Source organism: Misgurnus anguillicaudatus, chromosome 24 (genome assembly GCF_027580225.2).
Source record: "Misgurnus anguillicaudatus chromosome 24, ASM2758022v2, whole genome shotgun sequence".
Classification (NCBI taxonomy): domain Eukaryota; kingdom Metazoa; phylum Chordata; class Actinopteri; order Cypriniformes; family Cobitidae; genus Misgurnus; species Misgurnus anguillicaudatus.
Window position 1 is genome coordinate 31,904,422 of NC_073360.2, and position 17,022 is coordinate 31,921,443.

The following is a 17,022-nucleotide window of genomic DNA, read 5'->3' on the forward strand; positions in this document are numbered from 1 at the left end:
GCGTAAGGCACTTTACCTTTCTAATTTTACAAACAGGTTAATCATGTGTTTATTTAATTTTATGTGTTAGCATAGATTGCTTCATCTTCATCTTGCCCACATGGCAGGTCTCTGTCATCACACTGACAACAGGAAAATAATGTCATATTACACAGTTATATCAAAGATTCATTTCAAATAACCCAATCTTAATTATAAAAGTGCTGTGGCAAATGCAGTCAGACCTGATCATAGCCGATCAGCTATTACTAATGAACAATGGTTTCATAAAGTCAATAAGCGACTTTATTAAAGGCAGGATATCTAATTTGATCAAGAAACATTTTTAGTTATGCTGGTTGAAGGTTTCTCACAATCTGATAGCAATCACTATGTTAAGTTGTCTAAATGTATTTGTATAAACTCTAAAGGGGGTCTCACACTGGGCGTGCAGCTCAGCGTCGCGTCGAGTCGCGTCTAGAACAACTCGGAGGTATCGTAAGCTGGAAGTGCACATTAAATAGCGCGAGCTTCTTCAGATAGCGTCTACTTCAAAATGCAGAATATACGTTAGCAGCCAATGTTAATCGTTAATGATTTGGGACAAATATGATGTTATTTAATGTTAAACTATGTGAGTGGCGCTGTGTGGCGCGACAGGGATTTGAGCAACTTCCTGAGTTAAAGCTGGGCGGCGCGAACAGGCGCCACCTGGCGTCGCCGGTGTGCGAATACTCATAGAAAACAATGTTTTACATTTTTTTAGAACGCGCCGATTGATTCTACTTTGATAGAACATTGAATTGCTAATGTAGTAATGATATTTATGTTTTCAAAATTGCAAGCAAACTACTACGTCTACACAACCGAAATTGTGCTGTATCAACACGTACTTCCAAATTAAATTTTTTTTTATTTATGTTCGTTTTTTTTGGTTGTGTTAATAGTAAGTTTTCTCACTGGTGAATGAGACATGAATGGGCTTCTGGTCTGTGCATGTTCATGTATTTTGGAGGAGGTGATTTGAATGGAGGGTGGGGTCGTGATTTCAGTGCTAGTAGGCTAAAATTGGCATTTTTCAAAATCAGATACTCTGCCTTTAAAGTGTTAATAAACTTTAAATGAACTGTCGCACTGCTTACAAACAGACTCCTGCATTTACTGTTTAAAAGAAAAGCATTTGTACCTACCCCCCAGTTCTTATAATCATCATTGTATTGGTTGTTTGTGTAACTGTGATTGCTTTTCTCTTCTTTGCTGATAACAAAACAAGATACAAAGCATTAATAAAATAAAATGTGTTAATAAAATAATAAATGTGTGTTTTTATACGAACACACTTAACAAAGTTTGAAAAAAATATCACAGTCATGTTGTGTGAATGCAGTACAACGTGCACACCTTTCTAAGCCAGAGTTTGGGGTTTTCTGTTCCTGAGCTCTGCCCCTACTTCAAGACAAATAGTGGAAGATAGTTAAAGGAAGACAGGAAACAACAGAAGACGAGAGAGAGAGAGAGAGAGAGAGAGAGAGAGAGAGAGAGAGAGAGAGAGAGAGAGAGAGAGAGAGAGAGAGAAAGAAAGAGAGAAAGAGATAGCAATGTCTTACCAGTGTATTTTGGCTACACAAACTGAAATGACCACTAAAGTAACTAAAACAGCAGCTGTGGCAACTGCAATATATATGATCATACCTGTTAAACAATAGAAATATTACAAAAATAATAATTTAATAAAATAATACAATGTTTGTATAAAACATAAACATATTTGAATAGAAAGTCTCACCACGATGAGGCACTTGGATAGTTATGACAGAGTTTCCCTCGCTGTTATTGGCAAAGCATTGGATAGTGTCGGGGAAACCCTCCCACCCCTGAAGGGTAAAGCTGGTAAGAAAACCATTTTGTTCAACACTGGAGCTGGGGAAAGCTCCCGAGGGACCAAACCACTTGACTTCACTGGGTGGGTTGGAGTCCACGATACAAACACAGACTGTAGGCTCTGATTTGCAGGAAGACCCATTTTTAATCTCAGGAGGATCTAAATAGATAGATAGATAGATAGATAGATAGATAGATAGATAGATAGATAGATAGATAGATAGATAGATAGATAGATAGATAGATAGATAGATAGATAGATAGATAGATGATTCTCATGTTCAAGAAACCAATTTGAAATGATTCAAGCTTTGTGACATGGTGCATTATCCTGCTGGAGGTAGCCATCAGAGGATGGGTACATGGTGGTCATAAAGGGATGGACATGGTCAGAAAACAATGCCCAGGTATGCTGTGGCATTTAAACGATGCCTAATTGGCACTAAGGGACCTAAAGTGTGCCAAGAAAACATCCCCCACACCATTACACCACCAGCCTGCACAGTGGTAACAAGGCATGATGGATCCATGTTCTTATTCTGTTTAGGCCAAATTCTAACTCTACCATCTGAAATCGAGACTCATCAGACCAGGCAACATTTTTCCAGTCTTCAACTGTCCAATTTTGGTGAGCTTGTGCAAATTGTAGCCTCTTTTTCCTATTTGTAGTGGAGATGAGTGGTACCCGGTGGGGTCTTCTGCTGTTGTAGTCCATCCGCCTCAAGGTTATGCGTGTTGTGGCTTCACAAATGCTTTGCTACACCGAAATGATCCCTTTACTTCCGGTCACGAGGAATGGCGGGAAAAGATTGCAGCGATCAGCATGACCCAACTTCCAACCATCCAATAAATTCTCGATGGACAAATTTAAGTACTGCCTAACTTCTTTTCTCATTTCAGAAGCTGTTTCACTCGGATATACGGATTATTGCAACTTCTGTTTCATATAATATTCTACAAATCATCTTTATAGCACAAAAACATCTATGAGACAAATAAATCTTCTACTATAATGTACCCTACTTTTTGGGATTTTTAAAAAAAGATTGCATTGTTTTATTGTTTTTGTTTTATTGTTGTTCTGTAACAGGGTTATTTTTAACTTTATGGTACCTGGGACTTGAAATATGAACCTCTTGACTTGAGAGGGAACCCCTTCCTAAAATCAGGGCCGGATTAGAGTGAGTTTTTGAAACAGCACAAGCATTAAGTACTCATGCAAAGACATACAGACATGCAAATTTGGAATTTCTTCTAGTTGTTATTTCATGTTGAAAGACGAATAGATTGCGAGCCAGCAAGTGTGCAGTGGCGCATTTAGGGGGCACATGTAACAAATTAATGAAATGTGCAACCACCCAGTTTGCCGACATTTCTTTGTGAATGTTGATCTGCATGTAAATCTCTCATTTTAAAAAGATTAAGCATAACTTCATGTTGCCATGACATGCACGCCCTCACTATGACACACCCCTTACGGCATTGTTTCTGTGTCTCATTTACACTAAGGGCTTTCCGGGTATTTTACTAGAACCTCATTCACACTGCACTTTGGTCCCAGAAAATTCCCATAAAATAGGCAGACAAGCTTCTGTTTGAACGCAAACACATCCCATAAAATGTTCTGTGATCACTCCCGGAAAGAGGACCTAACCCCTTTTCACACAGACATTACGTAAAATACATGGAAAATGCATATGGGATTTGCCCGGGATCGTTTGATTTTTGGTTCATTCACAGTGCCAATGATTGCCGGAATCTGTGTGTGCGTTACTGTACAGTAAATATCCCAGAAAGACATGTGATGTATTTAAAGTCCTGCACTTGGTAGTTTGCAGTTTGCTTATTATCCATTATTTCTCAAAACTCGCGTGCATTTTTGTTTATGATAAGACTATAAAGGAGCGCGTGGCGCGCTGTTGTGGTATGCTGGTGAATGATCTCAGCTTCAGAGTGGATATTTGACAAGATCCCTTTGGTCCAGTTTGCAAACATTTCTCATCATGATTTTAAAACCTCAGTTTTGAAGAGCTGAACGATATGTATAGTGTTGTGATGACGGGCAGGCATTTTTGTTTATTATAAACTCATATCAGCGCGTCACTCGCTATTCTTTTATGCTGCTGAATGTACAGTTTGCAGACATTTCACATTGTGAATGTTAATGTGCAGTAAACCCCAGTTTTAAAGAGCTGAGCGATATATCTTGTTGCGATTACGAATGTGCATTTTTGTTTCAAATATCAAAAAAGTAGGCCCGAACTCAAAAAATACGTCGATGTGCTCTTTGGATGGGAAAATAGTGGTATAGCAAAACAAAGAAAAACTCCAAGGCACTCTCTAAAAAAGTAAAAAAGCCTTTATATATATATGGCTTGGTCATAATAAAGCTATTAAAAAACTATGGACATGGTAAATCCGATGCGTTTCGGCAAACAAGTCTTTATTATAAGCTCATATGACGCTCTATTCTTATATGGTGGTGAATGATCACTGCTTCAGCCGCGAGAGTGACGAGCTACCTAAAATCTGCTTTAAACCTCATTCACACAGCACTTTGGTCCCAGAAAATACCCATAAAATCGCCAGACATGCCTCTTTGCGAACGCAAACACGTCCCGTAAATCTGGGATCGTTACCGGAAAGAGGACCTAGTAAGATACCCGGAAAACCCTCTGTGTGAACAAGAAGATGAAACAATGCCATAATGGGCGTGTCGTAGTGAGGACGCGCGTGGCAACATGAAGGTTTCAACTTTTCAAAATTAGGGATTTACAGAGTTTAACATTCACAACGAGAAATGTCAGCAAACTGGACTGAAGCAGATATCAGGTACGTTAGCTCGTCACTTACTGCACTGAAGCGGAGATCATTCAGCAACATCAAATTTCAAGTTGGGAAAAAACATTACTCATGCTTACATTTAACTTTGAGTGTTTTGATGCTGGTCACTTTTGTCCCACCACTGAACTCTGCAGAGCAGTTGAGAGGTTTATTATGATCTTCTCTGGAGGGTGTGAAGGTCAGAGATGATGTTAATCTCCATTGACCGTGATCTTGTGACTGAGAGTGACTCGTGAGAGTGCCTTTATGGTTCCAGGTGAGCTGGGGCGAGTCAGACGGGCAGGAATGTGACACAATACAAGCAGCGGTCATTTCTCTCTTTGGTATAACTTCGTCATCCACAGCAATGATGGGTGGTTCAGGTGAATCTGGTAAATCGGTTTTTATATTTAAAACAAATTATATAACACGTCAATGTGACATATTATACATTTATACAAATTAAAGCTGCAATCCATAACTTTTTTCTTAAGAAAAAACAAAAATAAATGATTGATCAATTATATAAAAATCTGTGTTTAAAACTTATTTCTCCCCATTATTTACAACCGTAAAAAATATGTAAAGTAACTTGAAATCTTATTTTTCAGGCCGAGATGGAGATGAAGATGCAAAAGTTAAAGATTGCAAGTTTGATCTAAATGTGATGTTAAATATGTAAATAAGTAAAATTACCAACTGACATTTTTATGTGACAAATAGCAATACTCGTACCTTTCACTGTAATAGAAACTTTATTATTCCCGTAGGTGTACTTGAAATCTTTCATCTCGATGCGAAACATGTACAATCCAGCATCGCTGTGATGTAAAGAGTTGATTTTCAAAGTGCAGTTTTTGTGATGCAGATCACCAAGTAGACTTGAGCGACCTTTGAATTTGCTGATGATTTTGGAAGTCTCTTTGTGGTAGATTACGTCATATGAATCTTTGTACCAGATTCCTGTGAATTCGTTGTATATCTTTCCTTCTGATGGGTAGTTGAACTTACAAGGGATCACCACACATGAGCCAGACAGACCCACTACTGAATTTGGTATTTCAGCATTCCAAGAGTTATCACTAGCAGATGATGCTGAAAAGAAATTTACATTTACATTTATGCATTTGGTAGACACTTTCTACAAAGTCCCTCACTACTTTAACAAGTGAATTACAGGAACACTAGTTTTCTTTTGGCAGACATTGCCGTCTCGTACTGTAGGTCCAGACATACGTTTTGGTCATTACTTGTACACATAATTGTCATGATCCTGTCTTCATGTCACAGTTTTTGAGCTCTTTTTGACAGGATCATGACAGGCCCATGTGTTTTGTGTGAAAGCACTGGCTTTGTGTATTTAGGCCACATGCTTTCTGTCTCGTCTCCTGACTCTGCCCCTTGTCTTCTCGTTGATTATCCTGTTATGGTTTGATTTATGTCACCTGTTCCCCTCTTGCTTTGCTCCCTTATGTAATATCCTTTTGTTTGTTGTCGCAACATCCTCTGCACCCTCATTACCCTGCTCCTCTACCTGGGGTGCGTTCCACTCCAGTTTTAGACACACACTCGCGAACTTCCCTAAGCACTTCCCCTCAGGGAAATCCCTGTCGCCATTTTGAAGTGCGTTCCACTTCGTCAAGTGGACGAGGGAAGTTTGTATGGACAGACCCTCGCTCCCTCGATTTTGACAGAGGGAGCGAGTCTGCTTCATATGTACACTTCATGCAGCTTCATATCCCACAATGCAGCACGTCACTTCAGCAACTCGCGCTTTTCACATGGAGGGGGCGGTCTCCACTTTCCATGTGATCAAGGGCTTAGGGCGATCCATTTGAACCCACTTCAAGTGTTCTAGCAGTAGTGGGCACTCGTACAACGTAAGCAATGACGTACATCCGAGTGAACGAGACTGAGGAAAGTTCATAAAAAACGAACTGGAACGCAGGGCTGGTCCTCAGCCTCCATGTCTTCCCTGAACTCTTCCCTCTACCATATGGGTCCTGGCTCGCCCCTGCAGTCTGCCCCATTCCTGCCCGGGAACCCTGCTTGTGCTACTTTGTGCCCCCTGTCATCCCTGCCTCTGTACCTGCCTCTCCCAAAACCCCCACTAAACCCACCCAGACTGCTCGCCCTCAATCATGTCCTACACTGTCCCGGTCCAAGTTTCCTGACCCACCCAGCTCCACCCTGCCTGGACCAGCCCCCTATGAACTTTTTTTGTTCCCCCGCTCCCTCCCTTGTTTGTTGTTTTTGTGTTACCCCAACCCATTTGTAATTTACTGTTGTTTGCTATTGTTATTTGTTATGTTCTGTTGGGTCTTGTTCGTGTTTCAATCTGTCATGTCTTGTGTGTCCCCTTGAGGGCCGCCAGGTGGTGTCCTTTGAGGGGGGGGGGGGGTTCTATCATGATCCTGCCTTTTCACAGTTTTTTAGCTCTTTGTGACAGGATCATGACAGGCCCATGTGTTTTGTGTGAAAGCACTGGCTTTAGGTGTGTTCGACTTCATGCGGCGCTGCGCAGACCAATCGGTGGCTGACTTGAAGCAGTGCATTCCGGTTAGTATTTTTGTCCGACTTCAGCTGGCGCTGCAGGCACGTGACAGTGTCATATAGTTTTGAAGTACCGCGAGAGTAGCCGGCTAGCTCAGCCGGTGCAGCCTCTCCAGAGCGGCTGCACGGAGTTGTGATGACGACACAGCTTTTCGTGATTGGTCGCCTCACTGATGACAACGATCATGTGCGTTTCAAGTTTAATCCACCTTTAGTTCCACTAATAAACATTATAAATTCATGTTTTAAAACAGGAAAAAACACGTTAATATGCATAAATATGTTATATTGTGTTGTGTAATAAAATAAGAATCAAAATAACAAACTCTATTGGTATTTTAATAATATAGGCTTGTTTCCTGTTATTTTCGGGTATACAGTATAAGCAGCAATTAAAATATTCGATATAAAATGTTTCTGATTGCAACTTTTTATTAAAAAGTTTATTTTTATCAAATTCAGCATCTAATTCACTTCATTCGCGATTAAAAACAAGGAAACACGGTGCACACGTCACTACGGCAAGCAGCAGGTGTCCGGCTTGACGCCTCCGTCTTCAGTTCCTCCCTCGATTGGTAGCGGCCAACCTCGCCAATCGGTCTGCGCAGCACCGGATGATCTCGAACACAACTTATGTGTATTTAGGCCACATGCTTTCTGTCTTGTCTTCTGCCCCTGCCCCTTGTCTTCTCATTTATTATCCTGTTATTGTTTGATTGATGTCACCTGTTCCCCTCCCCCCATGGGTCTTTGTTTTGTATCCCTTTACACCCAACCAAATAAAACCTTCTTTGTGTACACCGTAAGCCTGCATCTGGGTTCCGTCTCTCTCCATGACACAGTTTCTGTTCCACAGACGTCTGAAACTAGACTGTGATTCTTGTTTCATTCCAGGAATGATTAAATTTGCTATTTTAGATTTTGGAGTTAAATATGAGATTATTCACTGGACAGTAGATCAATCAAACTGTCACGTTTTCACTTGTTACTTGTCTCAATATTAAATAAAGAGGTAAATCTCATAGGCCTACTTTATTTTACTAACCTCTTAGGTAGAGAACGAATGCAAATAAACAGTTTAGGAAAACCACCATCTTTACATCAGAATGAAGCACCTAGAAATGTAAAGGGATTTTATCAATTAAATGACTTCTAGGTTTTCTTGAATCATTTCTATACACTAAAAAATGCTGTTTTTATCTCTGCATTGGGTCAGGAAGGGGGCAAGCCAGGATGTTTTAACCCATTGTTGGGTCAAATAAAAAAAATTCTGGGTTAATTTAACCCAGTGGCTCTTCTCTTTTTGACCCAAAAGAGGTGTACTGAAACAGCATGTAATGTTTATCTATAACAATTCTGTATTTCAGTCTTTTCACACTTACAGTCACAAATCACCACTGAGTATTATTTTTAACAAAAGTGTGAACATTTTAAGTCATTGTTATGTTTTTACAGTTTGGCCCAAAAAATCTGAGTAAAAGAAGCAAATACATTTTGGTATCGCTGTCACATACCTTACAATGTGTCCTTAAACTGTATTCAAGCTGATATGCAGAAGACGTAGAGCTAAAGATAAATACTTCCTTTCTGCCGCAGCATGACATTAGTCTTCGTAAAATCAAAAGCACTTCCTATTATCTGCTACTAGTGATTCTCAGACACTTCAGTGTGTAACAGCCAAAATAATGTATTTATATGCAGCACGTTATTGTGTGGTATTTCCCTTTAAGAGACTGGTCATTTCACTGAAGTCACGTTATATCGTGACAATGTAAGAACGGATGATATAACACAGGGGGTGCTTCTCAATATGCTTCCTCCCCTGTGTCTCAATCCGTTTATTAGCTCCCGAGGTTGTGAATTATGGTGTATGCAGGTACGTGCACTGGTAAGGACCCTAGCTCACTTCGGACACTGTTCATTTATTTTCCTGTAATGTGGCTGTTTAAGAGAATTGTGATCATTCACATCTGTTACTCATCAAGAACTGGCAAAACCAACATCTCTCTCACTTCATTTTTAAACAGTACATTGTGAAAAACGCTGTCAGTATTCTCTTACATATCCGTGCATAAAATATAATAATATTTTAAATATAATATTTTTACAATTTTAAATAAATATTATTATTTTAAATATTGAGTAGATTGTGGTCCCTTACTGTTTAGCGATTTGTGTTTATATTAAAACCAAAACAAACATTTGTCTTTATAAAAGTTCTGTCACATTTCATGAAGTTTATTGAGTTGGCTTGCACAATTTTTGGTTGGAGAGCTTCAGAAAAAGTAATGTGATTTCTGGTAATGGAACATAGGGGTGCATCCCAATTCAGGGTCTGGATCCTTTTAAGGCTGTTGACTTTGAATGCAAAACTAGATATTTGAATGCTTGTTAACAGGACACAGCAACTGAGACCTATCAGACTTTTAAAAATAAATATGGAGCCAGATTTATTTTATTTTATATAACACGTCATATGGCATGGGGTGGTGGTGTCACACATCATGCCATCGGGTGAGGACAGGGGCGTAGCACAAGGTCCTGGGCCCTATGCATAGGCAGTCCTGATGCCCACCCACCCAATTTTTCCATTTTAGTTTTCTAATCACTACATGAACAAACTGTATGATAACAAAACAAGACTTGATTCAGTCATGTTTCATTTTGCTGAATGAACAAGACATTACATTTTTACATTACTAAGAACTCTTATTTTTATTATGCTTCTTTACTTTAATTTTAAAATTAATTTAAATCTTAAATATGCCATTTTAGTTTTGTACATTAACAAAAAGCTCCATTCATAATAAAAGACAAACAAAACTTGTGTCACTAGTCATTTTTATCTGGAGAAAAAGGCAAAACGAAACAAATGCCATGCAAACAGCATTGTTGGTACAGTTTATTTAGCCTTTCACCTCAAATTGCATGTAGCCTATAACCAAATGATCATCTGAAAGTGTATGTTCTGCTTTTTCATTGGGTTGTCTCAGTTCATTTTTACCACTAACAATCGTGGGGAAATTTAACAGTTTAGATTTCGTGTTCTAGTTTGTGCTCACCTTTCTTTGAAAAGAAGTCAGTCACAAATCGTTTTTCCTCGTTTTTTCCCTGTATTTTCTTTCTTTTTTGGTGGCCTGATTTATCTTTCTTTGAGAAAGACATTTCAACTGCACAGCAGATATTTGCGCTCCACCAGACACTCAAATAACATAAACAAAATGCACGTGCAGATGGACTAAACCATTTGACGCATAAGCAAGGGGTGGGACCGTGAGACTTTAGATAGTTTTTACTTATAAAAAATGTAGTCAATCAAACTGTTATTTAGCCAATACACTAACTTTACATTTCATCTGACATACATTATGAAATTTAATTAGGAAATGAAAAAATCAAGGTGAAATAAAATGTATTACAGATTTTTCAAGGGCCCTCTCTCCCCTTGGGGCCCTGGTCATCAGTACTGGTTTTACCCCCAGTCCGACGCCCTTGGGTGAGGAAAAAACAATTGCATTTGCATCACAAACATTGAGTACGGCAGAATGTAACTATGCTCCAATTGAGCGTGAGACACTCGCTATTGTGTTTGGGGTAAAGAAATTGTATCGCTTCTTATTTGGAAAACGATTTATGCTTCTAACTGATTACAATCCTCTTACTTTTATCTTTAGCCCAGATGCAGTTTTTTTTTTTACTGGCAGCATTAGAATGCAGCGATGGGCCCTTCTTCTGTCTGCACATCAGTATGATATAAAATACAGAAGATCAGAGCATCATGCTAATGCTGATGGGCTCTCCTGACTTCTGTTGCCCACTTCACATCCGGAACCAGCACGGGCAGAATTTTTTTGACTTCAAATAGGTGGATAATTCCCCTGTAACAGCAGTTCAGTTAAGAAACACACATGTTCTGACCCAGTGATGTCTAAGGTTTGCTGAGAGGGGAGTTGGAGACATGTCACCTCTCCTAAGGCCGTATTTGATCAGAAGAAATTAGTTGACAGTAGAAACTGAATGTTTACTGTGGTGCTCTAGGGTCATCCACCACCATTAATTAAAATGAGTACTTTGCCAGTTTTAAAACATGGGAATGATATAACATAGCGCCCGAAAATAGTCCCCTGCTTTGAAAGTTACTAAGGGGACTATTTTCGGTCAATGTGCAAATCTGGGTAGATTACTTATGAATTGTAATCCGTTACTGATTACGAATTACATGACAAAATTTGTAGTCAGTCATATAATTTCTTAGATAACACATCATTGGTAATGTAATCGGACTACTTTTGGATTATATTTAGATTACTTTTGACATCTTATTTGATTTCAAAGATATGAAGAGGGGAAAAATTCTGTATATTCAATTCTATTTCACCAACAAGAGCTTTAAAACTCATTTTTAAAGTGCAAATACGGACAGTTAATACTCCACAATATTAACAATGTTTTACTTCGCTATTAGTGTTAACTGATAGTAACACACTGAATAAAACAAAATCACTCTTTATGAATTTAAAACAAAATAAAGTAAATAAAAACAAAAACAGCTACATTGCAAAAAACTATTGAATTTCACAAAATTCACTGCAACAACAGTGCTAGGTTTAACATTTTACCCCACAAATAAAACTGAAGTGTTTCTTTAAAGTGTGACTTTCATTAAAAATGAAATGGTGTCTATACATCCAATAAGTTGAATTTTGACATTGGTGGCGAAATAAATAAAATTGTCTTTAGAGCCGCATTGTCACAACGGTTTATTGCTGTTTACTTGAACAATTTTAAAATAGTATTTTTATCATAATCTTATTTATAATGGTTACATGCCAAACATAACACATATACAATAATTCTGTTTTATTTATTATTTTTGGTTAATTTTAACTTTTTGTGTAAAGTCTGGCATGGCAACTTAAAAAACTGAACCAAAATATTTCCTCCAGATCTGCTTTATTTTAAATAAAATAAGTAATACGTAAAAAACAGACGGACATCAGTGGTTATATGTACATATAGATTCATTGTTTGGTCGAAATTATTGCTAGGGACAATTCTGTGTTCCCTGGATATTGGTAGGGACATGTCCCTGCGTCCCTACCCAAATCAATGTCTTTTTATCCAGTGATCAAACGCTGAGTGCTGCTCCATTTTGCATCTTTTCTAACGTAAGCAGTAGGTAAATTTATTATGAAAAATCTAAATGTGTACAAAGTTATAAAAATAGTTCAAATATAATGCTAAAATAAATCAACAGTAGTTAGGGTCAAAACTATTTTAAGAAGAGAAAATTAAACTTTTGCCCTCAAACAAAACCATGCTACCTACACTGATATAGAATTAAGGAACTCAATGCTTTATTATTTTATTTAACCTTTATTTAACCAGGTGAGCAGAGAACACGTTCTATATTGAAACAGCGACCTGGCCAAGATAAAGCAAAATGCAAGACAACAAATTAGTTACACATAAAATTACACAAATGACACATTAAATACACAAGGGAATAAATAAAGTACAGGTTTTCTGTAAATAAAAAAAAAAAATCCATACATAACATTTAATACATCATAATCTGTAATAAAGGGATCTAGAGCAAAAAGTACATTTAGTTCAAAATTATAAGAAGGGAGGTCAGCATGTGCAACAAACAGGCAAAAGCTATGATATCCCCATTCACACAGACCTTTGGTCTCAGAAAATACCCGTAAAATTGCCAGACAAGCGTCTGTGTGATTACAAACTCGTCCCGTTAATCTTCTGGGATCGTTGCCGGAAAGAGGACCTAGTCAGATACACGGAAAACCCTCTGTGTGAACAAGAAGCCGAAACAATGCCGTAACAGGCGTGTCGTAGCGAGGATGCGCGCATCATCACAACAAAAGTTATGGTTCAGCTCCTTAAAACGAGAGATAACATGCATATAAACATTCACCACGAGAAATGTTGCAAACTAGATTGAAGCAGTTATCAGGAAATGATAAATGAGATGCATAAACAATGACGCACGTGCCGTAGTGAGGACACGCGTGTCATGGCAACATGAAGTTGGTTCAACTCTTTAAAATGAGGGATTTACAACATTCACAACGAGAATTGTCAGCAAACTGGACTGAAGCAGATATCAGGTAAGTTAACTCGTCACTTACTGGTTTGAAATGGAGATCATTCAGCAGCATAAAAGAATATCGCGTTACATGCTCATTTGAGCTTATAAACGAAAATACCCAAGCGTCATCCCAACAAGATATATCGTTCAGCTCCTCAAAATGCGGGTTTTAAATGCATATAAACAATCACGATGAGAAATGTCTGAAAACTGTATCAAAGCAGAGATCAGGGAGCTCGTCAAATATACACTCTGAAGCTGAGATCATTCACCAGCATAGACCTGTGCGTTCACGTGCTCCTTTGTAGTCTTATCATAAACAAAAATGCACGCGAGTTGTTTCTGGAGAGAGAAATAATAAATAATATGCAAACTTCAGACGCTGCTTAGAAGAGAGGGCAGGACTTTCAACAGGTCATGTGTCTTTCTGGGACCATCAGATGCCGGCTAATCATGTCAGTGTGAATGAACAAAAAATCTAACCGTTCCGGAAAAATCCAGGATGCCTTTTCCGTGTATTTTACGGAATGTCTGTGTGAAAAGGGCTATAGTCTCATAGTCGTGCTGTAAAAGAGGTAAGAGAGATGGTGTTCTCAAGTTTCAGAGTCTTTTGTAACTCATTCCAGTCGTATGCAGCTGCAAACTGGAAGGAGCTACGGCCGAATGAAGTATTTACTTTTTGGATTACTAGGGAAATATACCTGCTAGAGTGCAGGTTACGAACGGGTAAGGCAATGGTGAGAAGAGAGTTCAAATACAGAGGGGTTTTGCGAAGAATTGATTTATATATAAAATGGTACCAGTGAGTCAGGCGTCGAGTATGTAAAGAAGGCTAACCCACTAACGCATATAGATCACAATGGTGGGTGTTAAAAGAGGCATTGGTGATGAAACGAATGGCACTGTTGTAGACCACATCTAACCTTTTCAAATGCAATGCCTTAATAAAAAAAAAAACACTTCTTAGAAATGAATTACACATTAATTGCATAGCCAAGGAAATAAATGGCGTAAGGCACTTTACCTTTCTGATTATCACAGACAGGTTAATCATGTGTTTATTTATTTTTATGTGTTAGCATAGATTGCTTCATCTTCATCTTGTCCACATTGCAGGTCTCTGTCATTACACTGATCAACAAGAAAATAGTGTCATATATTACACTGTCATATATCATAGATTCATTTAAAATTACCCCTCTTAATTATAAAAGTGCTGTGGCAAATGCAGTCAGACCTGATCATAGATATTTAATGTCACCGTTTTAACTAGGCTAATACTAATAAACAACTGTTTCATAAAGTCAATAAATGGCAGTGCTATTCGGCTGTTAGCACGAACTTTAATCACATGCAGCATACACAGCAACACCTCCTTTAAAGGCAGGATATATAATTTGATCCAGAACCATTATTAGGTTGAAAGTTTCTCACACTCTGATAGCAACCACTATGTTGTCTAAATGTGTTTGTATAAATATATTTCATCTGTGAAAGGCGTACACTCTAAGGAAGGATGTGTTCATTTTCTACAATTTTTTTGTGTTATGCTTTTAACACATTATGTGCCATTTTAAAGGGGACAGAGAATCAAAGACGTTTTTACCTTGTCTTAGTTAAATAACGGTAGTCTACCCGCATTCACAAACATTCTGAACATCTCCGTTAAATAGAAATTCCTCCTTTAGAAATGTCCACCAGAAAATGTCATTGTAAATCATTGTAATGCATCTCACTCCCCCCCACACTTTCATTCAATTCCCTCCCCTTCAAAATAATTTGCATACATCCAGCCTCTCGCCTCCAACAGGAAGTAAATTGCAGCAGTGTTCATGAAGTTTAAAGCGAAATGGCGTGTCGCGTTCCGAGGTGTGCTCTTTTATCTGTAAATTTTTGGTCTATCCGTGTTCGGAAGACGGACGAAGTTTACATTCTTTTGAGTGACAGCAAAGGCAGCCAATCAGCATCAAGTGCTTGCATTTCATAATGAGGTTGCCTGTTAAGCCCGATGGGATGCCAAACAGGTGGAAAACTACGCGTTTAAAATCCCCCACCCTAATATAGCTCTCTAAGAGAGGTTTTTAGGAAGCTTCTAAGGCATTACAGACCAAACAAAAATGTTGTTGTCACATCACAGAACAAGGATAAATATACATTTCAATCATTCTATGTCACCTTTTTACACATTATAAGTCATTTTGTGTTGATTTTGTGTTGAAATAAAACACAAGTTGTGTTAAAAGTAACACAAAATGTGTTGTTCCAATAATAATAACACAGAGATGTGTGGATTCTGGGACACTGGATTTAGTGTGTTGTCCCTAAACTAACCCTGATTGTGATGTTTTTAACACATCCGTTCTAATTTAGGACCCAAAAAACGCATGCAATTTTTGCTCCTCTTTTGTAAACGTGTTTTGCATGCCACTTCACGATCACGTGCTCTGTAAAGAAACTTTCCTGCTGAATTGCCAATCTGCACAGGAGCCACAAAACGAAATACTTTTTTGAAACGACAAAAACTGTCGGGATCAGCAAAGAGAAAAAAACCTCTGTTTTTCCATGAGATGGAAACCGCTGCGGGAGGCAAACGTTCTAAAAGTATCGTTGGGGCATTTCTTTTGGAAAGCTAGTTACATGGTATGATTTTATTTAGATGGGCTCTACTTTGCTAGAAGATTGAGATTCTAATGTAGTTTGTGTACCTTTACGAATAGCGTAACGATATTAATGTTTTCGAAATTACAAGCAAACTACTACATCTACACAACCGAAAACGTGTTGTATCTATTTCAGATTTAAAACATTTTATTAATGTTCGTTATTCTGGTTATGTTAATAGTACGTTTTCTCACTGATGAATGAGACATGAATGGGCTTCTGGTCTGTGCATGTTCATATGTTTTGGAGGAGGCGATTTGAATGGAAGGTGGGGTCGTGATTTCAGTGCTAGTAGGCTAAAGTTAGCATTTTTCAAAATCAGATACCCTGCCTTTAAAGTGTTAATAAACTTTAAATGAACTGTCGCACTGCTCACAAACAGAATGCACACAGGACTCCAGAATTTTCTGTTTAAAAGAAAAGCATTTGTACCTACCCCCCAGTTCTCATAATCAACAAAGTCATCTTGGTTGTTGATGTACATATCATTGCTTTTCTCTTCTTTGCTAATAACAAAATAAGATACAAAGTATTAATAAATGTGTCAAATAAAATGTGTAAATAAAATAATAAATGTGTATTTTGATACAAACACACTTAACAATGTGTGAAAATAAAATATCACAGTTGTGTTGTGTGAATGCAACTGGCCAGTTACAATGTGCACACCGTTCTAAGCCAGACATTGGGGTTGTCTTCGTTTCATTCGAGTCAGCTTTCAAATCCATCAAATGCCGTTCCTGAGCTCTGCGCCTACTTCAAAACAAATAGTGGAAGAGACTTTAAAGGAAAGACAGGAAACGAGAGAGAGAGAGAGAGAGAGAGAGAGAGAGACAGAGAGAGAGAGAAAGAGAGAGAGAGATAGAGAGAGAGAGAGAGAGAGAGAAGTGTCTTACCAGTGTCTTTTGGCTACACAAACTGAAATGACCACTAAAGTAACTAAAGCAGCAGCTGCGGCAATCACAATATATATGATCATACCTGTGATACAAAAGAAACATTTTAATTAAAAAATA

The 17,022-nt window shown here is 38.2% G+C and overlaps 1 protein-coding gene across 1 annotated transcript in view; it reads right to left on the reverse strand.

Moving 5' to 3' along the window:
• Positions 1-1,319: 1,319 nt before the first annotated feature.
• LOC129438917 (sialic acid-binding Ig-like lectin 14) overlaps positions 1,320-17,022 on the reverse strand; it is a 52,628-nt gene continuing 36,925 nt past the window's right edge. The window contains exons 6-8 of the mRNA XM_073863363.1: positions 1,766-2,020; positions 1,587-1,671; positions 1,320-1,428 (exon numbers count right to left, since the gene is read on the reverse strand). Coding sequence (XP_073719464.1) covers positions 1,320-1,428; positions 1,587-1,671; positions 1,766-2,020 — 449 coding nt within the window. The remainder of the gene's footprint in view (positions 1,429-1,586; positions 1,672-1,765; positions 2,021-17,022) is intronic.